This window comes from Eschrichtius robustus, chromosome 20 (assembly GCF_028021215.1).
Source record: "Eschrichtius robustus isolate mEscRob2 chromosome 20, mEscRob2.pri, whole genome shotgun sequence".
NCBI lineage: Eukaryota > Metazoa > Chordata > Mammalia > Artiodactyla > Eschrichtiidae > Eschrichtius > Eschrichtius robustus.
Window position 1 is genome coordinate 57,637,638 of NC_090843.1, and position 23,546 is coordinate 57,661,183.

Here is a 23,546-nt window from a genome sequence, read left to right on the forward strand (position 1 = left end):
AATTAAATTAAATTAATTTATTTTTTATACAGCAGGTTCTCATTAGTTATCTATTTTATACACAACAGTGTATACATGTCAATCCCAATCTCCCAATTCATCCCACCACCACCACCACCCCGGCCCCCCACCCCTTTCCCCCCTTGGTGTCCATACGTTTGTTCTCTACATCTGTGTCTCTATTTCTGCCTTGCAAACGGTTCATCTGTACCATTTGTCTAGATTCCACATATATGCGTTAATATACGATATTTGTTTTTCTCTTTCTGACTTACTTCACTCTGTAAAACAGTCTCTAGATCCATCCATGTCTCTACAAATGACCCAATTTTGTTCCTTTTTATGGCTGAGTAATATTCCATTGTATATATGTACCATATCTTCTTTATCCATTTGTCTGTTGATGGGCATTTAGGTTGTTTCCATGACCTGGCTATTGTAAATAGTGCTGCAATGAACATGGGGGTGCATGTGTCTTTTTCAATTATGGTTTTCTTAGGGTATATGCCCAGTAGTGGGATTGCTGGGTCATAGGGTAATTCTATTTTTAGTTTTTTAAGGAACCTCCATACTGTCCTCCATAGTGGCTGTATCAATTTACATTCTCACCAACAGTGCAAGAGGGTTCCCTTTTCTCCACACCCTCTCCAGCATTTGTTGTTTGTAGATTTTCTGATGATGCCCATTCTAACCCCACCACACTATTTCCCTCTGTTTTGTGTTAGTGGAGACGGATTTCACGAGGGACCCCCAAAGAGTCCTCTTTCCATGTCTCTGCCTCTGGCATCTACCTTACGCTCCCACCTCTCCCTTCTAATTCCACCTGGGAAGTCCTCCCTTCAGTCTACCCTCCATCCCTCTGGCTGCAGCCGCCTAAGTTCCTCAGTCTTCCGTCTCAGCCTATCTCATTACCCCTTCTGAGGGCTACACTCCAGTTCGGACAGGCGAGATGAAGGAGTCTGGGGGAGACAAGGGACGTTGGGAAATGACCCTAGGTCAACCAGAATGCAGGGGTTCGGTGGCGCTCCGGAACTACAGACCCCAGCATGCCCCAGCGGCCGGAAGCCCCGCCCACCGCCTCCCGGTGCATTGTGGAGGATGAGGCAAGGCTGGAGGACCAGACTTTGGCTAACCCGGCGAGAGCGCTAAGTCAACGCTCAGGGTAGCAGCGGTCGGAGCGGTTCGGTGATGCAGGCGGCGAGGATGGCGCCGAGCATGGGGCGGCAGCTGCTGAGGTTGGGGAGCGGGAGGTGTGTGTATGACGGGGGGTAAGGGGGCAGTGGGCCCGGACACCGGGCCAGGACTGAACCCCTACTCCCCACAGCTCGCGGCCCAGTGCGCTCCTTGGGCAGTCCCGGCCCGGCCTCGCCTGGCGACCCTATGCCAGTGGGGCCGCCCAGGTAAGTGACGGCCACCTTCGAGGGTGTGAGAGCGGGAAGCCGCCTCGGCTCCCACCTCCCCGCCGCCGGCAGGGGTCTCCCTCTTGGTCCCAGTCACCTGCCGATCGCCCTGGCGCCGAAAGTAGGGGAAAGGGCAGACCAGGGTGCCCTGAAGCTGAAACTAGGGGAAAGGTGGCGGATGCGCTCTCCCCTGGCACCCAGCTCTTCCCCTTTGCTTTCCTTGGTACTTTGGAATCCCCTTCCCCGGCCTCACTAACCATCCCTTTCCCCAGGCGGCTGTGGAGAAGTCCGATTCTCTCTCTTCTGAGGCTTCGACCAGGGAAAAACGGGCCAAGCCGGTATGTGGCTCGAGCCCGGGAGGAGCTAAGCTAGGGACAGACCCACCCCACACTGCTCCCTGAAACTCCCTTTTCCCTGTGCAGGAATCTAAGTCCTTTGCTGTGGGGATGTTCAAAGGCCAGCTCACCACTGATCAGGTGTTCCCGTACCCCTCTGGTAAGGAAACGGATAGGCGGAGCTGGATAGGGATGGGGCATCTTCCCCTGACCGCCTCGCCTGGCCTGACCTGCCCGTTCCTCTTGTCACTCCAACCCCTGCAGTGCTCAACGAGGACCAGACACAGTTTCTTAAAGAGCTGGTGGGGCCCGTGTCCCGATTCTTTGAGGTGAGCAATGCCAGCCTGAGGAATAGAGCTTGGTCCCTGATGGGGTGGGAAAGAGGATAAGGAGCTTAACAGGAGGCTGGATATGAGATCCTGTGCCTTCCCCAGGAGGTGAACGATCCTGCCAAGAATGACATGCTGGAGCAAGTGGAGGAGACCACTATGCAGGGTCTCAAGGAGCTGGGGGCCTTTGGTCTGCAAGTGCCCAGTGAACTGGGTGGTGTGGGTCTCTGCAACACCCAGGTGAGGGAGCTCCCTCGGTCACCTCCAGTGTCCCAGTCTACTCCTCACCCCTGGAGCTAAGGTCTCTGCCAAGAGCTGCCCTGGGGGCCTGTGGGATGTTGACTCTTAGCACCAAACTACTTGCAGTTCCCAAGGGCTATGGACCTCACCCAGGGTCCCAAGTCCTAATGAATCGCTAAGGTGGGGACTGCCTGAGGATAGTGTAGGGAACCAACCTCCCACCGAGACCTGGAACAGACCTGCCAGTGTCCTCCTCTGCCGTGGCCCCACTTGCTCTGCCCACTCTCTCTGCAGGGATGCCCAGGTCAGGCTCTGCCCTGCTGCCCACACTTTCCTGCTAAGAGCAGGTCCCCACATAGCCAGTTACAGCCCCAGATGCCTGTTTCCCCTCCAGTATGCCCGCTTGGTGGAGATCGTGGGCATGCATGACCTCGGCCTGGCCATCGTCCTGGGGGCCCATCAGAGCATCGGTTTCAAAGGCATCCTGCTCTTCGGCACAAAGGCCCAGAAAGAAAAATACCTCCCCAAACTGGCATCTGGTGAGGCAGCCCTAGGAGACCCAGAGATTGGGAGTGTCCTGGGCCTGGCACAAATTGGGCTGTGTGGTACTTAGGTCACCGCACAGCTGGGTGTGCTGGCTGGGGGAGATTCTGGGTAGACATCAGTGTGCTGGTGGGGAAATACAAAGACACTGAATATTGCCAGAAGCGTTAAGGGGGAATGCCTGTGTGTGTGTGGGGCACTAAAGGGCCTTTCATGTCCATCAGAACTCAGTGTAAAGGAGCTCTCTCTCCAACAGGGGAGACTATTGCTGCTTTCTGTCTAACTGAGCCCTCGAGTGGATCAGATGCAGCCTCTATCCGAACCTCAGCTGTGCCTAGCCCCTGTGGAAAATACTATACCCTCAATGGAAGCAAGATTTGGATCAGGCACTCTTCTCCCATTTTTCCCTCCTCTCCACCTCTGCCCATGTCCAGGCCCCACAGCTCCATCCTGACTGCCTCTCATTTTTCCACAGTAATGGAGGCCTAGCGGATATCTTCACAGTCTTTGCCAAGACACCAGTTAAAGACACAGCCACGGGGGCCGTGAAGGAGAAGATCACAGCTTTTGTGGTGGAGAGGAGCTTTGGAGGTGTCACCAAGTGAGTGGGCTTGGGAGAAAGAGGTGGAGCCAGGGAGGGGGCAGTACTGAGTTCCAGGGCAGATGGCTGTCACAGGTCACTCTGGGGATGGGTGCAAAAGCCAGAGCATCTGGACAGCATGTTCCTTTTAGGCCTAGTATGCATGCAGCTGACCTAAAGTTTGGCTTCAGCGACCACTGAGCCCATCGCACGACAGCAGGATAGAGCCAGGCCTCCTCAGCCCTCTGGGCACGCCAGGGACTGGTGCCTGCGCCTCTTACAGGCTGGCTCATAATGAATGAATGGCTCACCCACACACACCCAGTGGCAACTTCTCCACCCTGTCTGTCACAGCGGGCCCCCTGAGAAGAAGATGGGCATCAAGGCCTCAAACACAGCAGAGGTGAACTTTGACGGAGTACAGGTGCCGTCAGAGAACGTACTGGGTGAGGTGGGGGGCGGCTTCAAGGTCGCCATGCACATTCTCAACAACGGAAGGTTTGGCATGGCTGCGGCCATGGCAGGCACCATGAAGGGCATCATCACTAAGGCGGTGAGTACCCTGCCTGAGTCCCTAGCTAGCCCATCCAAGCCTCAGTCACACTGTCCCCCTTTTCATGTGTCCCTGGTCTCTTGCAAGCCCTCCCTCCACCAGAGGCCCCTCCCCTGCCAACAGCTCCAGACTTGATAGCTTAGGTCTCCACCCAGCCTGGACTGAACTCTTGGCTGTGGCCAAAGCCCACCCATCCCAGCGCAGCCCAGCCCCTGTCCCGGAAAGAGGAGACTAGAGAACCACGGTGGGACACATGTGCCCTCTTCCAGGTGGATCATGCTGCTAACCGTACCCAGTTTGGGGAAAAAATTCACAACTTTGGGATGATCCAGGAGAAGCTGGCCCGGATGGCTATGCTGCAATATGTGACTGAGGTGAGGGCCACCCCCCTCCCCAGAGCCCTGAGGCCTTCTCCCCAGTTGGGTCAGACTACAACCCCCAGCAGCACCTGGGGCAGTGGGTCTCCAGCTTTACACCAATGCCCTAGGGGATGCGGGGAGGCATAGTCAGCTCAGCTTCCGCAGGATGGAGAGAGCCATGCTGTTCTGCCGAAGTGCTTCCAGAGGTCCCTGAAATTTGGTCTACCCCACCCCACCCTTACTCCTTCTTCACCCCTTTCAAGAAGTCAAATGCCTGCAAGCCCCTGACGAACTGACCAGGGAACCAAATATTTGGACGTGCCTGACACATGGCATTGGAAAGTGAAGGCAAGGGCCAGAGGGTGCCAGGGTAGACCCAGTCTTGTAGACGTGGGTGATCAGGTCGAGTCTGATGCAGCCCTTTACCATTTCCCTTCTCGTGTCCCAACCTCAGTCCATGGCGTACATGGTGAGTGCCAACATGGACCAGGGATCCACAGACTTCCAGATAGAGGCTGCCATCAGCAAGATCTTTGGCTCGGTGAGGTCCCAGGCCTGTGGGGAGGGAGAGCCCGGTTTGGGAGCTTGGCTCCAAACCCAGTCTTGGGTGTTTTCTTTGTCCCTAGGAGGCAGCCTGGAAGGTGACAGATGAGTGCATCCAAATCATGGGGGGCATGGGCTTCATGAAGGTACAGAACACTTCTCTGCCCAGGCCGGCTGCAGTGGGCCAGGAGGAGGAGGCGGCACGTCCAGCAGGGGCGTATTATCTGTCTTCCCCTGTGGTAGGAGCCTGGGGTAGAGCGTGTGCTCCGAGATCTTCGCATCTTCCGGATCTTTGAAGGGACGAATGACATTCTCCGGCTGTTTGTGGCTCTGCAGGGCTGTATGGTAAGAGGGAGGAGAACTGGGGGGAGGAGCTGGGCAGGACAGCGAGTCCTGACTATTGGACCCTCCTCCCCCCACAGGACAAAGGAAAGGAACTCTCGGGGCTTGGCAGTGCTCTAAAGAATCCTTTTGGGAATGCGGGCCTCCTGCTGGGAGAGGCAAGCAAACAGCTGAGGCGGTAAGCTTAGGGGCCAGGGCAGGGCGGGGCGGGGTAGGGCAGGGTATGGCAACTAACCAGTCACCCTTCCCCTTACTGTAAGGCGGGCAGGGCTGGGCAGTGGCCTGAGTCTCAGCGGCACCATCCACCAGGAACTGAGTCGGAGCGGTGAGCTGGTAAGTGGTCAAGGTTGGGGGACGGTCTGCATCGAAGGCTGACGGGGCTGGGCCCCACTTGAGCCCCGGGCACCTTCCCCATCTCTTCAGGCAGTGCAGGCTCTGGAGCAGTTTGCTGCAGTGGTGGAGACCAAGCTGATAAAACACAAGAAGGAGATTGTCAGTGAGTGAGCTCTACCCCATTCCCGCCCCCCCTCCTTTTCCTTTCCCTCCGACTAACCGCCCCCCAACCGCATCCCATCTACCTGACAGACGAACAGTTTCTGCTGCAGCGTCTGGCAGACAGCGCCATTGACCTCTATGCCATGGTGGTGGTTCTGTCCAGGTGAGGAGGCAGTGGGGGAGGCCTGAGCTGAAGTGGGGGCACTGGGGGTCCTGGGCCAGGCTCACAGCCCAGATTGGTTTCCTCCTGCTTCCCCCCAGGGCCTCAAGGGCCCTGAGTGAGGGCCACCCCACAGCCCAGCATGAGAAAATGCTCTGTGACAGCTGGTGTACTGAGGTGAGATCCAGGGCTACCAAGTACGGGGGGCGGCGGGGGGAACCCTCGGGGCACAGACCTGACCCCTCCTTCCCCTCCCCAGGCTGCAGCCCGGATTCGGGAGAACGTGGCTGCTCTGCAGTCTGACCCCCAGCAGCAGGAGCTCTTCCGCAACTTCAAAAGCATCTCCAAGGCCTTGGTGGAGCGGGGTGGCGTGGTCACCAGCAACCCCCTTGGCTTCTGAATACTCCCAGCTAGGGCCTGGCCCAGAATGTGCCTTCTCCCAAGCCAAAGCCCAGGCCCCTTCTGTGCTGATCCTGGTTCTGCCTTGAAGGGGGCCTCGGCCCAGGACGGTGCCTACTCTCAGAGGGAGCGCTTGCCGCCTCACAAATAAAGTCTCTAACAAGTCATGCTCTGCTGCCGTACCTCTGTCCTTTCCCTTGCTGCCTGCCTCCCTCCCAAAGAAAGGAGCCAGAGGCACGGGGAGTTTGCCCCTATTGCTTTATTTGGTGTTTTATACAAGTGACTACAATAAATAGAGTAACAAAAGCAGCTACACAGCCCCCAAATACCAAATACCCCAGCTTTCTTGGACTGCTGTCTAGGGGAACCAACCCCCTTCCACTTCCCAGGGTACCACCGACTGACCACCCTCCCACCCTGCGCAGGACAGAGCCGACTGGGCAAATGGAGTAGGAGGTCACATTTTGGGGTTAGAAGAAGGGGCCCAGGAGACAGGGATTCTTCATACAAAAGAGAAAATGTCTAGTAAAAAAATAGTCCCAAAAATGTAAAAAAGTCTATTTTAACCCCCCAAAAGGCTTATAAAAAACAATAAAGCTAAAAATAACCAAAGGTCCCTTGTTGACCCCTGAGGGAAGGGGCAGGAACCAGGCACTGCTGGAAAGAGTCACAGTGGCAACAACCTCACAGCAGGCAGCAGCCCACAGGACAGGCTGAGTCCAGGCACCAGAGGAGTAATGAGCACGTGACTGACAAGACACCCAATCACAGGACAGGAGCACCAAGCACTGACAGGCCGAGGGTGGAGATCCAACATGGCCCCACCACGGGCTCTACATAACATCCACAAAGAACTCACTGGGGTTGCCCATGGCCATGTGGAAGCTTTGGCGGCTGGCTGTCAGCTCTGGGGGCACGGAGCCCAGGTCTCTGACTGGAGGGGCCCCTGGAGGCTGCACTGCTGGAGGGACAGGGGGTGGAGGAGGGGGCATCATGACCACCATCATGGGGTTATACGGGAGGGCCATGCCAGGAGGTGGGCCATAGGGATGGAGCCCTGGGTGGGCTCGGAGATTGGGAGCACCTCCTGATGAGCCCCTGGATGGGGGAGGGCCCCCATCACCAGTCCCACCAGGTTCCCCGCCCCGCCGAAGGCTGCCGCCCCGGCTGGAAGGCTCAGACTCACTGCCGCTGCCAGACTTGGACTCAGGGGCCCGCTCCTCAGGCCTCCCTGTGCGGCCCGCCCCCCCATCGCTTCGTGTCGACCCACTGCTCCGGCTCCCTGTGGGGGGAGAGGGGATGGGAGCAACTGAGCCCCAGCCCAGGGTCCCTTGGCCTCCCCAGTCCCCGCTCCAGCCTCTGCTCCCTGGCTTCACCTTGGTGCCCACGTCCAGGCCCCAGCTCTATGGGGATCTGGCGGTGACTTACCCTCACTGTGCTGGCTGCTGGCACTGCCTCCGCCGTAGGTGTAGGACGAGAGCTCGTGGTAGGGTGGGGGCTGGGGACTGTATGGATGCGGGGCTGGGTACTGGTAGGAGAAGGTGGGCAGCAGGGGCCAGGGAGTGGCCCCGGGCAAAGGAGCCAAGGTGTCCTGGTCCGAAGCGCCACTGGAGCCATCGTTGTCATTCAGAGACAGGTTGACTAGATCTGGAAGGCAAGAGAACAGACCAAGGATCACTGCTTTAAGAAGCCAGCGCCCCAAGACATCGAATGAAGAGGAACTGGGAACCGTTTCCCCACAACCATCCACGATGGGGGTTAAAACGAAGGCCTCTGACAGGAAATGTCCCACCGGCCACAGCCATCAGGGCAGGAACTCGGCCAGGGCCACCACGAGTCCCACGCGCTTCTATGTGACTCAGAAAAAGCTGCCCTCCCCACCAGCAGACACAACCCTGCACGTGGCGCACAGCTCGTCCGGCAGAACACCGGGGGACGTCAACCCCCACGCGCGTCATCAGCCAGCGCAGGGCCCAGTGCAGGACGCACGCTGCTGAGCGTCCACGGTGGCCCTGGCTGGTTTCTGGGCTCGGCCTGGGGTTGGAGAGGCGGGACGAGGCAGCCAGATCCGCTCTAGGCCTGGGGTTGGAGAGGCGGGACGAGGCAGCCAGATCCGCTCTAGGCCTGGGGTCGGAGAGGCGGGACGAGGCAGCCAGATCCGCTCTCCCTGGGCTGGGACAGGGGCACTCACAACTCTCACAGCCGCCACTGAGGTCTCCAAAGACGTAATAGCACTGCTCAGAGAAGGTGATCTTGTTCACGGTGTGCCGGATAAGGCCTGCCTTGAGCAGCCCGCTGGCATACTTTCGGGCCTCCCGCCGCTCAGGAAAGCCCTCCACGTGATGGTAGAGCCAGTCAACAACGTCCGAGCCTGGATCGCCCAGGGCAAAGAAAGGCCTCAGGTTCTTCTCCCCAGCTCCTGCCTCACCCCTGCCTGGACCACTCCCAGCTTTGGCCTCCTCCTCCTCCCCACACCACCTGCCCAGAGCCCAGCCGTACCCAGAAAGGCGTTAGGGATGGTGATCTTGAGCCACATGCGGTCCCGAACTTCCAGTCCAGACTCTGGAGCTGCCATGGCCTTGGTCACAGATGCCATGTCTGTATGGATGGAGAGGCCCCGGCCCTCACAGCCTGACAAAGGAGAAACAGGGAATGACAGGTAGAGCCAAGGAGCGGTGGATTCACACCACACTGGGTGGTCTTCCAGGGAGGCTGGATGAGGTGGGCCTGGGGGCTCACCATCAGGAAGAGAGGACCCAGATGTGATGGTGCTCATGGACGAGGAGCCTGGATAGGCTGGGAAGGTGCCAGTCAGAGCAGCAGAGTGTGAGACCCAGGCAGCAGGGTCAATCGGCTGGATGGGCTCATCTGGGAAAGCGAAGGCCACCAAGATGGTCACTTGCAGTCCCAGAGAGCCAGCCCTGTCCCTCCCCAAATCAAACTCCTGTCCCAGCCCCACTTTGACCCTCACCCACCCACTCCCTGTAGCCTGGAGGCCAAGGGTATCCACGCCCGCCCTGCCTTCCCAGCTACAGGCCCCTGAGCATCACTCACTTCGGGGGAGAGTGAAATAGGCCTGGGGAGAGGGATCCCAGCACTTGGCTACAGTCAGCACGATGGGGCTGTGAGGAAGAGGAGGCCAGTCAAGCTGGGGTGAGGGGAGAGGCCTGAGGAGTGGGGAAGCCTGGAATGAGAATGGGTGAGGGACAAAAAAGGGAAAAGAAAAAGGAGCACAGACATGGCTGGGCCAGAGAAGGTGATGGTAGAAGGCTCCACAATGCGGGTGACTCACCAACACGGTAACTCTTAAAAACACACTGCTGAGTAATTCAAGTGAGTATACGCTGCGTGGTCCCATTCAGATCAAGTCCGAAAACAGGTAAAACTAAACTGTGTTGTTCAAAAACACATGTATGGCCGGTGAAACAACGACCAAGCAAACCATCGTGGTGATGACCAAAGCATCAGGAGAGTGGTTACCTCTGGGGGAGTGAGGAGGGAGGGAGTGGGAAGGGACACTGTGAGGGGCTCTCCCCGGGTCAGAAATCTTCTAGGTCTTGATCTAGGCGGTGGGGACACAAACACCAACTCACTCCAGACTCACTCGTTACACGTTCTTGCTCTATTATTTTTTTTCGGCAGCGCGGTGCGGCACGTGGGATCTTAGTTCCCTGACCAAGGACCGAACCCTCGCCCCCTGCAGTGGAAGCGCGGAGTCCCAACCACTGGACCGCCAGGGAAGTCCCATATTATGTACTTTCTAATGAGCGTTATGTTTCACCACTTTTTAAAATAATAAAACGAAAGATGGAAAGGCAAAGAAAGAGAAGCAAGGACCTGAGACCAGCTCGGAGGCTCACCCCGGCTTGTGCACGATATCCCTCAGCACCCGCACCGCATCATCGTTGCTCATGTTCTCAAAGTTCATGTCGTTCACCTGGCAGGAGGGGCGGTGGGTCAAAGGTGGGGGAGAGGGGCTGAGGGCCCCGGCCTGGGTCAGCGGGTGGCCCCGCCCCAGCTCACCTGCAAAAGCATGTCCCCGGGCTCAATGCGCCCGTCGGCCGCCACAGCCCCACCCTTCATGATGGAGCCGATATAGATGCCTCCATCTCCCCGCTCGTTGCTCTGACCCACGATGGAGATGCCCAGGAAGTTGTACTTCTCTGTGGAGGGAGGCCAGGTGACGAGGGGAAGGGCCAGCCTCATGCCTCCCAGGGAGACCAGGTCCTCCCAGCCCCCAGGGCCCGGGCGCCCTCCATACCCATGTTGAGCGTGACCGTGATGATGTTGAGAGACATGGTGGAATCGGTGACGCTGCTGAAGGATGAGGCCTGTGGTGGGTAAAAGGGAAGGAGCCGGACTGCCTCCAACAAGCCGGGATAAGCCCCAGGATTCTCCCTGTCTGGGCCTTGTACCCCCAAAACCAAGGCCCACGCCCCCAACTCCCCCGAGGTCCAGCTGCCCCACAAGAAGCCCCTCACCCTCTCCAGGCGGGGTGGCCGCTGTTTCCTCCGCCGCCGGTGGCGCTTGAGGAGGCGGGAGGCGCTGCTCTGCTCCGTGGAGCTGCTGAACCTGCCGGGAGGTCGGGCAGGGAGCTGGCCGGGCGGTGGTCGCGGGGCCAAAGGAGAGGGCGGGGTGGCGGCGGGGGCGGGGGAGGCGCCCCGGGGAGGCCTACGGAGCCCCACCTGCTCATGGTGTCCTCCTCGTCCGAGTCCCCCAGGCTGGTGCTCTCCAGCTCGCTGGTCATGAGGGTGGAGGAGCTCTCGTACCCTGCCAGGTGGCGCTCCAGCCTCGAGGGGCCGCTGGGCCGGTGACCCCCCGCTGAGGGGGAACAGGAACCTCAGGAACCAGGCCTCGGGCTCCTCAGCCTCGTCAGGGCTTTGGGTCGGAGCCAACCCCTCCCCAGCTCCCGGTCTAGCCGGCCTCCAGGCCTGGCCCCCCTCACCGCCGTGCTCACTGCTGTCTCGCCTGCGAGGTCGCTCCCGCCTCAGAGACACCACTGACTCTGTTTCTGTCTCGGGCTCCAGATTTTCCCGGCTGCTGGACACGTTAGGGCTAGATGGGCAGAGAGGGTTTCCCACCTGCGTCAGTGGGACAAGGCTCCTAATCCTCGGCTTCCCCTCCCAAGGGGCTTGGATTCCCTCCTCAACTCCCTCCCCTGGGCTCAAGAATCCCAAGGACTCACTGGAAGGATGGAGGCCTGGAGTCTCCAATGCCACTGGTCCTCTCCGGTGGCAGAGGGGGTACAGGCGGCGGTGGAGGCGCCGGGTCTGTCCGAGGCTCGTGGGCTGGGGGGGCCGTCTCAGGTTGGGGGTTATCTGATGACACTAACTAGAAAGATGCAAGTGGTTTAAAAAGAACAACAGCAAAAGAAAACGGCTCAATGGGGAAGTGAGGCATACGAGATGAGAGTGTAGAAAAGGGGACAGCGCCTGAGAGAGCCTGGAGAAAAGCACAAAAAAGGCAGCAGCAAGCGTTAGAGGCTCCAGAAGGAGAAGGCTGAGGAGCTCCAGCTGGCTGGCTCTCCAAACAGGTAAGGAGGATGGGAGTTCCCTGGCAGTACAGCGGTTAGGACTTGGTGCTTTCACAGGCAGGCCCAGGTTCAATCCCCGTCGGGGAACTAAGATCCCCGAGGGCCGCACAGGGCATGGCCAAAAACAAACAAACAAACAGGTAAGGAGGCAAAGAGCCAGAGCTTCCAGCAACTGAGAGGGGGCGGGCACAGGCTGAGGCTTGGAGGAGCTTGGCAATGCCAGAGGGACTCTCTGGCAGGGCCCCTTACCCAGGATACCACCCTTCCGTTGAAGCAGGGAAGGCGAGCATTGTCATCTGAAATCTCCTCCTTCACCACCCTGCCGAGAGACAAGATAAAGGTCGGTGAGACTGGACTGGCTTCCCCCATTCCCACCCGCATTCGAAGTTTCTCCTAATCTTCATCCAGCTCAAGGATGTTGCTTTTCTCCCACCTTGTCCAAGTCCCCTTCTCTGACGCTGAAACACTTACACCTAAGAAATCGCCAAACTCAATTCCCTTTCCTTATTTCTCCTCCTCTCCCCAGCTCATCCTCAGGGGCTCAGCGCTGTTCCAGAGATTTCCTAGAGTCTGATTCAAACCTCTCAGTCCAATTTCAAAGGCTTCCCCGCAGGTTGCCCCAGCTGCCCCAAATATCTAACCTTAGGAGGCTTGCAGGCAGCCTCCCTCCAACTATCACCCTATTCCTCACATAACTTCCCCCAAAGGCTTTGGTCCTCATCTACATCTCTACTTTTATACTTTTCTTAGTTTTCTCTAACTCACTTCCAGAGAGATGTCCAAATGTGCTGTCTTTCCCTAGATAACACTACCCATTTAGACCAAAGAATAGTACTTCCTCACTAGACTGAGCTCCCAAGCAGAGGTGAAGCCCAGATCCCCATTCTCCTGTGCCTCACTTGGCACAAACTCTGCACTAAGCAATCTGCTCCTCCTGACAAACCTTAAAGCCCAGCCCTGGGGGTCACCTCTCCCATGGGTTCCTTCAACGGACCTTTTCAATCACCAAGTGAAATCATTAATGCCTGTTTTGTTCAACACCATGTCCCCGGCCACAAGCCAAAGTACCTGACACTTCGTAAGCATTAACAAATACCTGTTGGCTAAACTAATAAAGGTATAAACTATGACACACTCTGCCCTGAACAGACTCTCACACACACTCACCCCCAAATTGGGATATCTGGTCGGATTAACTCTTTAGCCTAATACGCTCCTAAGAGCCTGGATATATGTCAACTCAATCCCACCTATCATCAATGTGACAACACAGCCCAGTCACTGCCAATCTGTCTCAGCATAACGTTGTATTCTTCACAACATAATCCAGTCTCAGCATAGTCCAGCCTGCCGAGTGATTCTATCCTGTATCATCATAGCCTAGTTTAAGAATTAGACTCAGTGCTAATAAGGGCAATGACCACACACCAAGAACGTACCATGCACCTGTACTAAGCATTTTACTCTGGTTAACTCCATTTCACAGACGAAATCAAGGCACAAAAGTTAAATAAATTGTCCCAGATTATAGTGCTGACAAATAAAACATTGAAATCCAAGGTAACTCCCAAGACAGTACCACCTTCCCAACGTCCAACAGTCTTTCTAGGTAGAGCCCAGTCTGTTCAGCTTTCCTATAACCCAGGCTATCCCAGCCTGATCCAGCCTCCCTTCAAGAGCTGAGACTGAGGACCAAGACAGCACAGTCCCAAAGGCTATAAACACAAAAGGGCCTACTCTGCATTATTTAAAGTCCCGGTCTAGCCCAGACTGTCCCAAATTACCCCAGGGTAGCCCAATCTATTCTACCACGTGCAGCTGTCTACACCAATATAGACTAGAATATCCCAATACAGCTGACTGTACCAGCTGTATTGGTATAGACCCCGTCAGCCCCGTCTGCCCTTGTATTGAGTGTCCCAATAAAAACTAGGCCCCCAAAGAAACTAAGATCAATCAATAGAACCCGCTGGAAACCAGAATGGCATCCCAACAGAACACTCTGCATTAGTACGGACTAGACTGTCCCCAAACTATCCTGTCTGCCTTAGTATAGGACAGAACATCCCAAGCCTGACCAGTATAGCCCAATCTACATCAGAAGAGTCCACAATATCCCTACATAGCCTGTGTGCTACAGGACTACTCACAATGTAGTTACCAGCGGAGAGATCGATCTACCTCAACACAGACCAGAACACCCAAAAATAAACCAGTGTGCCCCACTCTATTCCAGTATAGCCTAATCTTCTCTAATCTGGTTTAGTATAGCCCAGTCTGTCCTCCTACAGTTCCGCGCGCCTCAATCTGTCTAAGCATAACCTTGTCCGTCCTGGGACAGCCAATCTATATGAGTATAGTAAAGATGTGCTCCACTATAGCCCAGAAAATCCCAGCATGTCCCAAAGTAGACCAGTGCCCCTCAATATTACCCAATCCACAAAAGCACAGCCCCCGTCGTTCCTAGTCTAGGCCTCGCGCTCACCCGAAATCCTGATCCATAGACTTGAAAAAGTACTTAGCGCCCGCGGGCCGCTGCAAGACGCTCTTGAAATCGCCGAGGGTGATGCGCTCGGCGGGGACGGGGATCTTCACCAGGTAGGGAGTCTCTTCTTCATCCAGGTGGTAAATCACCTTCGTCTCCCCGACACCACCGCCCCCGGCGCCGCTGCCCGCCATGGTCTCGCCCGCGCGCTCCCGGGCTCCGCCGCCCACCCAACGGGGCTGAACGACCCCGCCGCGCCTGCGCACTCCCGCGAACCGACGCGCAAGCAACGCGGCCGACCCAGCGCAAGAAAGGTGCAAAAGGGAAAAAGACAAGGCTCAGCGGGGTGACGGCGGGGGGATGGGGACGGGCCGTGGGGTGCAACCCAAAGCCGCGGGCTCCGCCGCCACCGCCACCGCAGACGTTGCGAGCGCTCTCCAGCGCCCCGCCCACCTCTCCCCATGTCACGTGACCAGATATAGCCCACCCCCCGCTCTCCCCGTAACGCCCCACCACGTGACCCTCACTGGTCACGTGACTCTCAGCTCCGCCTAGCGCCCTCGTCACATTATTGCCACCTTCAGCAACGGTCTCCCAATTCTCTACGGCTCCGCCCCCAAGTGTGTCCCCACCCGCGTCCTCCGACTACCCTGGCTCGGCTGGCCTCGGCCCTCAGGGGGCAAGCAACGAACTCCCACCCCGCTTTACCCCCTCAGAGAGAGAGCTCCAAGCAACTCTGATCCGCTGGAGCGTGCATGTGGGAGGTGAGGGTGGGAATTGTGGGGGGTCCTTGACTGGGGGGGGGGGTGAGGTGGGGCAAAGCCAATCGAGGTCCTAGGGTTGGTGGGAAAGGCGCAGAGCCACGCCATTTTCAGCTTGGACTTTTAAGAGAGGTGAGTTTCAGCTCCTCCTGCAGCCAGCTTTTCCAAAGCCTCCCTCCCAAGCAGGACAGTCAGTGAGGGCTATAAACACAAAAGAGCCCACTCTGCTTTATTTACAACACGAAGGCTGTCTGTACAAACAGCTGGCCAATATTATTAAAAACAAAAGAGGTGAGTGAGAGAATCGTCACCTTTCTGTTTTCCTTCCTCCCTCGGCCAAGGTCTGGTTGGTACTCCACCTCTGAGCTGCCATACTCAAAAGGAGAAGTCCAAAATTAAAAATACAACCGGTGTAGAATAAATGGGGAGTGAGATAAAAGAAAAGATGAGGGAGGGGAGTGCTATATTTACACTAGAGTTTTATAGACAACTGTCCCACTCCATCCCAATTCCAACCCTGGCCCAGAAAGTGAGCGGTGGCAGGTCCAAGGGACAGAGCTTAAGTGTCTAGGGACCCAGACAGCTTCCCACCCCCAACTGCAATAGGTCCGAGTTCAAGTCCACAAGATGGGAAGGAAGGGTAGGGTAGGAATATCACTCATTTCCAAACCAGTCTCCCTTGGGAATTTCTGCCTTGAAGTGGGACAACATCCCAGCTCCGGGGGACAGGCTGATGACCCTGAAGCTCAGTTCCCAAGTCATGTTGCCATTCGAAGTTCCAGCCTAGAGATGGCATATGTCAGGGCTCTCCAGATTTCGGAGGCCCCCCTAACCGCCGGGCCTCTGGCCGCAGTTCCTTGCATTTCTGGCAGTAAAAGAAATCGGGGACGTTGGTCTTCTTAATCTTAGCACAGGAGAGGTGGATCCACGTCCCACACAGGCTGCACTCAATCATGGGCCGGCCTGCAAAGGGCTTTCGGCAGTAACACGTGATCAGATCCCATGAGTCATCACCTGGGGAAAAGAAGGTTTGTTTGGTGTTCTGCTGGAGCTCTTGGATCCACAATACCCCCAAACCCATCAACCCAGCTACCCCTGGGCAGCCCCAAACTTCTCACCTGATTCTACCATGATGTCCTCATCCATGACCCGCATCTCGCCTTCACTGGAGCTGGCATCTCCATCTTGGCTTGTTTCAGTGCTGCCCACGTCCTTGCTTTCACTGTCAGTGGGAGGGACTCCTTCAGGGTGCACTGTGGCAGGGGGCCTAGGAGCCTCAGGAGGTGTTGGCAGCACAGGGGCTGGGGCTTCCCCTCCTACCACTGCTGCCATCTCTTCCTCCTCCTCTTCTTCCTCTTCTTCCTCCTCCTCTTCAGAGTCTGTATCGCTGGGGGGTGCCCGGGGAGGCCCAGGAGGTGGGAGTCTATCCCCCCGCTCTGCCTTTTTCAACTTCCGCTTCTTGCTCTTCTTGATTCGAGACCTCTTTTCCCCATCCCCAGGGGCTGGCCGAGGCCTCCGAAGCACCCCAAAGCCTGTCCCCCCTCCTGGCCCCAACTTTCGGTTCTTTCGGTCCTTCTTTCGAGGAGGCTGGGAGAGGTCCCCCTGGGAAAGGGGCACTGGGGTGAGAGCAGCAGGGGGCCGGGAGGCATGTGTCAGGGATGTGGGGGACAGTGGAGATGCCATTTTGGGCCCATCTAGATCAAAGAGAGAGTCCTTGAGTTTCATCTTCTCAAGCAGGGTGGCACTGTCAGGGGCCTGCAGACGAGGGAAAGTGGACCTCGGGGGTCCTGGCTGGGTGGGACCTGCTTGAGCTGCCCTTCTCTTGGATGACTTTGCTTTCTTAACAAAGGTCTGGATGGTTCTGAGATCTGAGGGGGCTGAGTCCCAGCCATCGCTGTCTGCCGCACTCTCACCTCGCAATGGAGAGCTGGAGCCGGAGGCTGGCCAGTCATTTTCCTTAAAGGGGAGAAGAGACCAGGATCAGCAAGGGGCCCAGTGTCATCTCAGCCCCTATACAAACCCAACTTAAAAGACCAAAATATCCGGCCAAAACCACCAAATCTTACTGTATTCAGAAAACTTATCCCCACCCCAATTCCCATCAGCATCTCCTCTTGAACACTTCCATGTTACCCCTGACCTCAAATTCTAGCCATCTCCCCAATGCCCACTGCCTTCACAACACAGCATCCCCCAGACCAGAGCCATATTTCTCTAGCTCTTTCTGAACAGCCTCATTTGTTACCATTTTCAGCTTCCTAAAGTTTTTATCCAAAAGCACCTCCCATTTAGAGTACCCCAAAACCATTCACTGCACTCAAACCACCTATCTTATTAATCCCACCCCCACTCCAGATACTAGTTTTCCCACCAAAATTTCCATTTCCCTAGTCTTACATATAATTTTTAGGTTTTGCCTACAAAGTAATACAGTCTCATAAGCTCAAGAGCCCCTCTACAGCCCTAGGACACCACCCTCCAGTCAGTTGTCCTCCTGTCCCTACCTCCTTGCTAGGGGGGATGTAACCAGCATAGGCCAAAACAAAACTGCAGAATTTGTTGAAATCCTCAATTGTTCTCCGTCGTTTCTCTGGTGGCTGAAAAGAAAAAAATATGTAGCACAGAGTTTACAAGGGACATTCCCAAAAGCATAGTCCCTGGAGTGAGAAATCTGGACAAAGCGGGAGAGGGAGAGAGAAGGAGCAGGGGATCCTGCTAATACTGGGCTGCAAAAGAATGGGAAACCTCACCTGAGTCTCTGGCTTAAGAGTCGGAGGTGGATCTGTGAAAGCAATAAAAGCTGAGTCAAGGCACTAGGAAAGAGTCGGTGTAAAACCCCACCTCTCAAACCTCCGAGGTCCCAAGTGAACCCCCTCCTCTCCCAGGTCCCTCAGCCAAGCGAGCAGGCCCCCAGCGGTGCTGGACCCGCCCCTGCTCCCCCTTCCGCCCCGCGAGGGGCGGAGCCTGGGCGCGGCGCCCTCTCAGGCCTCGCTATAGCGCTCCCCTTCCCCCCACCGGAGGCTTGGCGCTCCGCCCCCCCCCCAACTCACGGTTTCTCTAGACTCCGGGTTCCTCGGCTCTCTCGGCGCCCCACCCGCCATACCGCTCCCCGGATCGAGCCCGGGCTGCCGCCTGCCCCTGTCCTTCACACGCGCCCAGTGCCCTGAGTTCCCACCCCGCCGCGCTCTACCGCCCCGGGCCCTCCGCGACCGCACACGCCGCCCGCCGGCCCCCAGGGTCTAGGATGACCACGCCGAACCGCTCCCCGCCCTCCGGCCCCTTCTACTCGAGCACGAGGCCCGGCGCGCCCCTCACCCCCACCAAACACACACGGGCTCACACATCCAACGCCACTTCGCGGCCGGGACAGACCTGAGAGCTCTCACCCGGACGCGGCCCCACCTGCCCCCCCTTACCGCGCTCCCCACAATTTCGCCGTCCCCCCGCCCCCATCCGGGGCTTTGGCCCCTCCCCGTCTCGAGCTTCTCGGGCTCCCCGCCGGGCCCCCGGGCCCAGTTCCGAGCTCTCTCCGGACTCGCCAGCAAGTCGCTCCCCACAATTTCGCCGCCCCCCCTGCCCCCGGACTCGCCAGCAAGTCACTAGGCTACGGACCCCTAAACTCGAGCCCCCCCCAAGCAGCTACTCTCTTCCTCCCCAGCAACCCCCGCTGCTGCCGCCGCTGCCCCCCTCACCCTCCGCAACTCCCAGGCTCTAACCCTCGCCGACCGACCAACCCCCCCCCCTCCCCAACTCGCCGGCCTTAAACCCCCACCCCGCCCCACCGCCCCCAAAACTAGCCAGCTCTCGTCGCTTCCCGGCTCCCTCTCCCCACAACTACCCCCCCCGCATAGGTCTCTCTATCGCAGACAATACCCAGACCCTCTCTTCTCCCCACAACTATCTGCCCACCCCTCCAACAATCACCGGGCTAGCTCCGGCGGCAACTACCGGGAGCTCCGGCACCACCGCCACAAACTCCCCCACCTCGGCGAACTACCGAGCTCCTCACTCAATCCTTTTCTACATCCTTCCTCCCCAACAACTCTCCGGCCCACAGATTCCCCCAACCTCCCAGTTCTAGGGCCCCAACCTGCCGGAGGCCCTTTCGGCCCCTAACCCCCGAAGCTCTAGGTTTCCAGCTCCCGCTCCCCCATCCCACCCCACCCGCCCTACACACACACAGCGCCTGATCTCCAACTACCCCCAGCCCAGTCTCCCACTCCTCTTTCTCCAAGGTCTCTCAACTCGTCACTCTCCCACCTCCAGGGGCAGGCCCCCGACCCCCTACCCGCTCTCCCCCGCTGGGCTCCGGGGCTCGACCTCCAAGTTTGCCAATAGATTCCTCGCCCGCCCCCCGCCGGCTAAGCGCTCCGTGCCGGTCGAGAGCTCACCTTCGGGACTGGGCTCCGCCATGGCTTCCAGCATCGCCCCCTCCCCTCCTCCCGGTCCGGCGCCCCCCTCCCCTGAGCCGGGGATACCGGTGCCGCCTCCGGTGCTCGGTGCTCCTACTGCCTCGCTCCACGGAGGTGTCTGCTTCGACTCGGTTGTGACTCGAGTCCGCTAGCCGCTGCCGCCACCTCCCTCTACCACTGCCTCCCGCACTCCCGGACCGGGCCCCCTCCCCCCGCGCCGCCGGCCGCCTGCTCCCTCCTCCTCCTTCTCTCCTCCCTCCCTCCTTCTCTCTCCCCCCTCCCTTCGCGGGCGCTAACGCGCAATGCATCAAGGGGATTATAGTCCGTCCGGGGGCAGCAAAAAGGACACTACATAAGCCTCCGGAACTTCAGTTCCCAGCAAGCCACGGATTGGCGCAGGCGCACTAAACCGCTCTCCTCCCCCGGGGAGTGGCGGGGAGATTGGGAGCAGAGGGGAGAGGGGAAGAGTGCGCTCAGGCTCCTGGGAAATGTAGGCTGGGCGGGGCTAAGAAAGAAGTGGATGAAGGGAAAGAAGGGATTAGACCTTTCGGCCACCATACTGCCTCATTCTGCGGCTTCTTTCTACCCCCGGGGGACCGCCCCACTTCCGGCCAGACAGAGAGAAGGCTGCTGGGAGACGAAGTTCTCCCGGTGATAATGGCTCCCTCCTCCCAGTGTTCTCCCTCTCCTGGATTACATTCCACTGGATCCCTCACGCCGGCACAAAGTCTGTCTAAGCGACATGCATCTGAGGACAGAGTCCTTTTACTAGCTCCCACTCGAAAATCTCCTTAACCCAAACGGTTATGACAAACTTGGATGGTTTATCTAAAGCAGGTGCTTTCAAACTTTCACAGGAACCCACACTAAAAAAATCAATTTTTTTTTTATAACCTCAGGACCCAATCCATACACACGTATATAAAACTGAACTTTCATGAAATGATACTCAGTATTCCATCCATCACAACAAAAGCACACTTTTTATGCACAAGGAAAAGCCCAACATAAAAACAAACCAAAATATACTAGTATCCCTCCAACCTCCTCTTTCCCCACCACTTACGAGGGAGAACAAAAGGGAGAGGGGAGCAACACAAAGAAAAATCCAGTTCAGCTTGGTGGTTTTCTCTTTATTGATGTGCCTCCTACCTTCCCCCCACAATTTCAGTCCCTTCCATCTACCCCCAAAAAAGAAGGTAGTGAAAAGAAGGGATTGTTGGGGTTCTGAGCCCCTTGGGCAGTTAGAAAGGGAACAGAAACCAAAACAATCACCAGATGTGACAGAGATTGACCGTCAAGAAGTCTAAAGCAGAATGGGAAAGGTGGTAAAGGGGAAGAATGGAGAAAGAGTAGGTACTAGAGGCCATCTCCCCCATTAACCCTTGTGTTTAAAGGGGCTGGAAGAGAGTCTCAAACATTAGGAAGTGCAGGTCCTGAAAAAGGGAGGTGGTGTTTCACCCTCAAGGAGGAGCAGGTCAAGGAAGGGGGGCCACCTCTCTCTTTGTAGAATGGGACCCCCCACCTTAGGGACAGCAGCTTCACAGACCATAGACACTTTCGTCACTGTAGGCAATGTATAGAAAGAAGTCTTCTTCATGGTGTTCCTGGGGTGAAAGCAGAAAGTAACAGTGTTCAGGCAACTGGGCTTTAGTTACTTGAACCACCCACCACCGGGACAGATTCTTCCAAAACCATTCTTTTTGACTCTCCCTCTCACTTGCTCCAGACCCTGGACGCTGAACAGTAAGTATTATTCTAGCCAACAGTCTTGGGCAAAAAGACCTCAAACTGTTCTCTGCTACCTTGGAACAGGGAGGGTCCTGGGGAGAGTCTGGATCACAACAGTTGCTCCAGCTCACTATTCTCTCTTCTTTCTACTCCCACGGCCCTGTCCAAATCCCCAACCCAGGACTATGTGGAAATTTTAAGAACAAATATAAAATTGAGAGCTAAGCAAGCCAGTTGATCCAAGAATTGCTGACTTAAAACTTTTTGCCTCTCAAGCGCTTCCAACTCCCCTCCAAAGCCTCCACTACTTCCCAGGCACCATACCTGGTATAGCTGACCCATCGTGGCACTGGTGGGTGGAATAACATTGTTGACAAAGAAAAACAAGGCATCCTCAGCTCGGAGATGAATTCGCTTCCGGATCAAGAAGTAGAACTGACCAACTGCCAAAGATACAAGGCCTGATAAAGTCAGAGATCACAAATGCCCTCAAAAGAACACCTTCTATGTGGAGCCTTCTCCCACAGAGACTGCACTCCCACCCCCAGCAAGCAAACCCGGGTATTGGGTCAGGTTCCCACCTGTAAGATCAGAAGGCACCAGATATTTCTTTTTGTCCAGGTCTCCTATCCGAGCTTTGGGAGCCTTTTCTACTATCACCTGTTAAAGAGAAGGTGAAAATTAGGAGACATTAGGTATACAGCCCGACAGCTCCACCTGTCAAGAACTCAAACAACAACATTCCTAGCACCCACACCTACCCCAGACTCATTTCTCTTTGTCTCTGAACATGCGGCGCAGCCCTGAGTAGGGATTCTGACCCCACTGACTCAAATTCACCTAAACATCCAGGATCCCTAAACAGGGCGTCATAACAAACCGTTACTTTAATCAGAAGGGGGTGACTTGTCTGGGCCGACAGCTTCAATTTCAAAAACCCCATGTGAAGCTCAGACTGTCAAACGCCCCACGGCCTCCCACATGAATCTCAAGGTCTGTCTCTCGCGTCTACATTCTCTCACCCCCAGCTCTACCGCTACCCCACTCCTTTCACCTCCGGTCCCAGGGACAGCAGTTTCGGGCTCGTTCCCAACCCCGCCACAGCCGGCAGCCTGAGGCCCGCGCTGCGGGTCCCGGACTCACGCCCGGGCTGTGGCGTCAGCGCCAGCGCCCCGCGCCCTCGGCCCTGGCTACTGTCCTCACCGGGACCCGGTCCGGGTATTTCTTTCGGATCTTCTCGCCCTCAGAGCGGCGCTTCTCGAACGGATGCTCCTCTTTATACACGAACTTCATCCTCCCGGGAACCGGGCTGGACCAGGCTGGGCTGAGGGAACCCGGGGGGGCCGGGACGGGGGGCGGTGGCGACGGCGGCGACGCGCGGGCGGATTCGGCGGAGCGATCCCGGGACTTGGGCCACTTCCCTATTCACCAACCCCGCCCCCGCCCATCAGGAGCCTCCCCGCCTGCTATGTTACGCCACTAGCGCAACGGCCCTAACGCCACTAGCGTAGCACCACCTACTGCCCGCCAGCCTCACGCCGTCAGCGCAATCGCTTTGGAATCAACTTGGAGGCTACGCAGGCGGCGTAGGAAAGATTGCTGGCTTTTACTATCGTCGAAAATAACTGAAAACCCATTTCCCGAGTTTCCCCCAGGAAGGTAACGATGAAAATGGCTGGAAGATGGTAATCGTAATTTGAGACTTGGCTCTCCAAAAGTTCTTTTCGGAAATAACGTACAGGAAAAAGAGCAGATAATTACAAGGAGAGCTATTCACGAAACGCGTTGGTACGCTGAAGGCGGCCGTTGATACCAAAACAAAGTAGTACCCAAACGGAGGAAGTGGTCTCCGGAAATAGAGGGCAGGCACAAACGTATGTTTGGAGAGACGCACGGAACGCTTAGGTTCCAGGGATGAGTGGACCAATAGGAACTGGAGAGGAGGTCCGAAAGGTAAGGACTACGTCAGCGCGGAAGAATACTGCACTGTGTGTACCGAGAATCATGTGATATTGGAGAAGGGCGGAGCGTCACGTGGCGGGTGGGAGGAAGTAGAGCCGGCTTAGGCTTCTGGGAGGAAAGCGCTGGGGAGGTGGGGCCCCAGGGCTCGGCCGGCCAGCCGGTGGCGTGGAGCACCCTCCCCCCCCCCCGCCTCCCTCCCCGCCGCTCAGGGGCAGCGTCTGCTTAGCTTGTTCACGTCAGCCCCCCAGACGAAATGCGGGCTTTGCAGGCGCCCAGGTCTCTCCTCCTTTCATATTTCTCTGTCCTGCCGCACTGAAGCTCACGTTCCCTCAGGACACACAGCTGTCCTTTCACTCCCCACCAGGGCGCCCATCCTGTCACTAA

The 23,546-nt window shown here is 57.0% G+C and overlaps 4 protein-coding genes across 9 annotated transcripts; 1 reads left to right on the forward strand and 3 right to left on the reverse strand.

The window, feature by feature from the left end:
• Positions 1 to 1,096: 1,096 nt before the first annotated feature.
• Positions 1,097 to 6,445, forward strand: ACADVL (acyl-CoA dehydrogenase very long chain). 2 transcript variants are annotated; one of them, XM_068530164.1, is made up of 20 exons: positions 1,097 to 1,250; positions 1,325 to 1,400; positions 1,673 to 1,738; positions 1,823 to 1,895; positions 2,000 to 2,064; positions 2,170 to 2,304; positions 2,699 to 2,843; positions 3,104 to 3,233; positions 3,323 to 3,448; positions 3,782 to 3,980; positions 4,250 to 4,354; positions 4,794 to 4,880; positions 4,966 to 5,028; positions 5,126 to 5,227; positions 5,305 to 5,402; positions 5,485 to 5,557; positions 5,648 to 5,720; positions 5,810 to 5,882; positions 5,981 to 6,056; positions 6,139 to 6,445. In XM_068530164.1, exons 1-20 carry the CDS (start codon positions 1,189 to 1,191, stop codon positions 6,277 to 6,279), a joined length of 1,968 nt encoding a protein of 655 aa, XP_068386265.1. In that variant the 5' UTR covers positions 1,097 to 1,188; the 3' UTR covers positions 6,280 to 6,445. The 2 variants fall into 2 exon arrangements, with proteins under 2 accessions (XP_068386265.1, XP_068386266.1); XM_068530165.1 differs by having other exon boundaries at positions 1,097 to 1,235.
• A 74-nt stretch (positions 6,446 to 6,519) lies between these two features.
• Positions 6,520 to 14,747, reverse strand: DVL2 (dishevelled segment polarity protein 2). Of its 5 annotated transcripts, none has more exons than XM_068530158.1 (15): positions 14,297 to 14,747; positions 12,061 to 12,130; positions 11,464 to 11,609; positions 11,236 to 11,333; positions 10,964 to 11,099; positions 10,760 to 10,850; positions 10,540 to 10,609; positions 10,302 to 10,441; positions 10,139 to 10,215; positions 9,333 to 9,400; positions 9,018 to 9,146; positions 8,778 to 8,909; positions 8,470 to 8,649; positions 7,707 to 7,925; positions 6,520 to 7,560 (listed from the first exon to the last, which is right to left on the reverse strand). In XM_068530158.1, the coding sequence occupies exons 1-15, from the start codon at positions 14,488 to 14,490 to the stop codon at positions 7,112 to 7,114; spliced, it is 2,199 nt and encodes a 732-aa protein (XP_068386259.1). In that variant the 5' UTR covers positions 14,491 to 14,747; the 3' UTR covers positions 6,520 to 7,111. The 5 variants fall into 5 exon arrangements, with proteins under 5 accessions (XP_068386259.1, XP_068386257.1, XP_068386258.1 ...); XM_068530156.1 differs by having other exon boundaries at positions 9,333 to 9,445; XM_068530157.1 differs by having other exon boundaries at positions 11,224 to 11,333.
• A 512-nt stretch (positions 14,748 to 15,259) lies between these two features.
• PHF23 (PHD finger protein 23) lies at positions 15,260 to 19,670 on the reverse strand. Its single transcript, XM_068531402.1, has 5 exons — positions 19,449 to 19,670; positions 17,808 to 17,839; positions 17,562 to 17,654; positions 16,176 to 17,013; positions 15,260 to 16,071 (listed from the first exon to the last, which is right to left on the reverse strand). Exons 1-5 carry the CDS (start codon positions 19,480 to 19,482, stop codon positions 15,857 to 15,859), a joined length of 1,212 nt encoding a protein of 403 aa, XP_068387503.1. The 5' UTR covers positions 19,483 to 19,670; the 3' UTR covers positions 15,260 to 15,856.
• A 911-nt stretch (positions 19,671 to 20,581) lies between these two features.
• GABARAP (GABA type A receptor-associated protein) lies at positions 20,582 to 22,621 on the reverse strand. The gene is made up of 4 exons (XM_068531655.1): positions 22,404 to 22,621; positions 21,782 to 21,860; positions 21,525 to 21,643; positions 20,582 to 21,076 (listed from the first exon to the last, which is right to left on the reverse strand). The coding sequence occupies exons 1-4, from the start codon at positions 22,491 to 22,493 to the stop codon at positions 21,011 to 21,013; spliced, it is 354 nt and encodes a 117-aa protein (XP_068387756.1). The 5' UTR covers positions 22,494 to 22,621; the 3' UTR covers positions 20,582 to 21,010.
• Positions 22,622 to 23,546: the final 925 nt, after the last annotated feature.

Coding starts and splice junctions, on each gene's coding strand:
- ACADVL (XM_068530164.1), top strand. CDS start 1,189: ATGCAGGCGGCGAGGATGGCGCCGAGCATGGGGCGGCAGCTGCTGAGG. Junction 1,401..1,672: donor ATGCCAGTGGGGCCGCCCAG/GTAAGTGACGGC, acceptor CCCTTTCCCCAG/GCGGCTGTGGAGAAGTCCGA. Junction 5,029..5,125: donor GGGGCATGGGCTTCATGAAG/GTACAGAACACT, acceptor CCCCTGTGGTAG/GAGCCTGGGGTAGAGCGTGT.
- DVL2 (XM_068530154.1), bottom strand. CDS start 14,490: ATGGCGGGCAGCGGCGCCGGGGGCGGTGGTGTCGGGGAGACGAAGGTG. Junction 11,610..12,060: donor ACGGAAGGGTGGTATCCTGG/GTAAGGGGCCCT, acceptor GCATCTTTCTAG/TTAGTGTCATCAGATAACCC. Junction 7,561..7,706: donor CAGCAGCCAGCACAGTGAGG/GTAAGTCACCGC, acceptor CTCCCCCCACAG/GGAGCCGGAGCAGTGGGTCG.
- PHF23 (XM_068531402.1), bottom strand. CDS start 19,482: ATGCTGGAAGCCATGGCGGAGCCCAGTCCCGAAG. Junction 17,840..19,448: donor GGCGGAGCCCAGTCCCGAAG/GTGAGCTCTCGA, acceptor TTGCTTTCACAG/ATCCACCTCCGACTCTTAAG. Junction 17,655..17,807: donor CTCTTAAGCCAGAGACTCAG/GTGAGGTTTCCC, acceptor TTTTCTTTTCAG/CCACCAGAGAAACGACGGAG.
- GABARAP (XM_068531655.1), bottom strand. CDS start 22,493: ATGAAGTTCGTGTATAAAGAGGAGCATCCGTTCGAGAAGCGCCGCTCT. Junction 21,861..22,403: donor AATACCCGGACCGGGTCCCG/GTGAGGACAGTA, acceptor TCTCTTTAACAG/GTGATAGTAGAAAAGGCTCC. Junction 21,077..21,524: donor CGATGGGTCAGCTATACCAG/GTATGGTGCCTG, acceptor CTTTCACCCCAG/GAACACCATGAAGAAGACTT.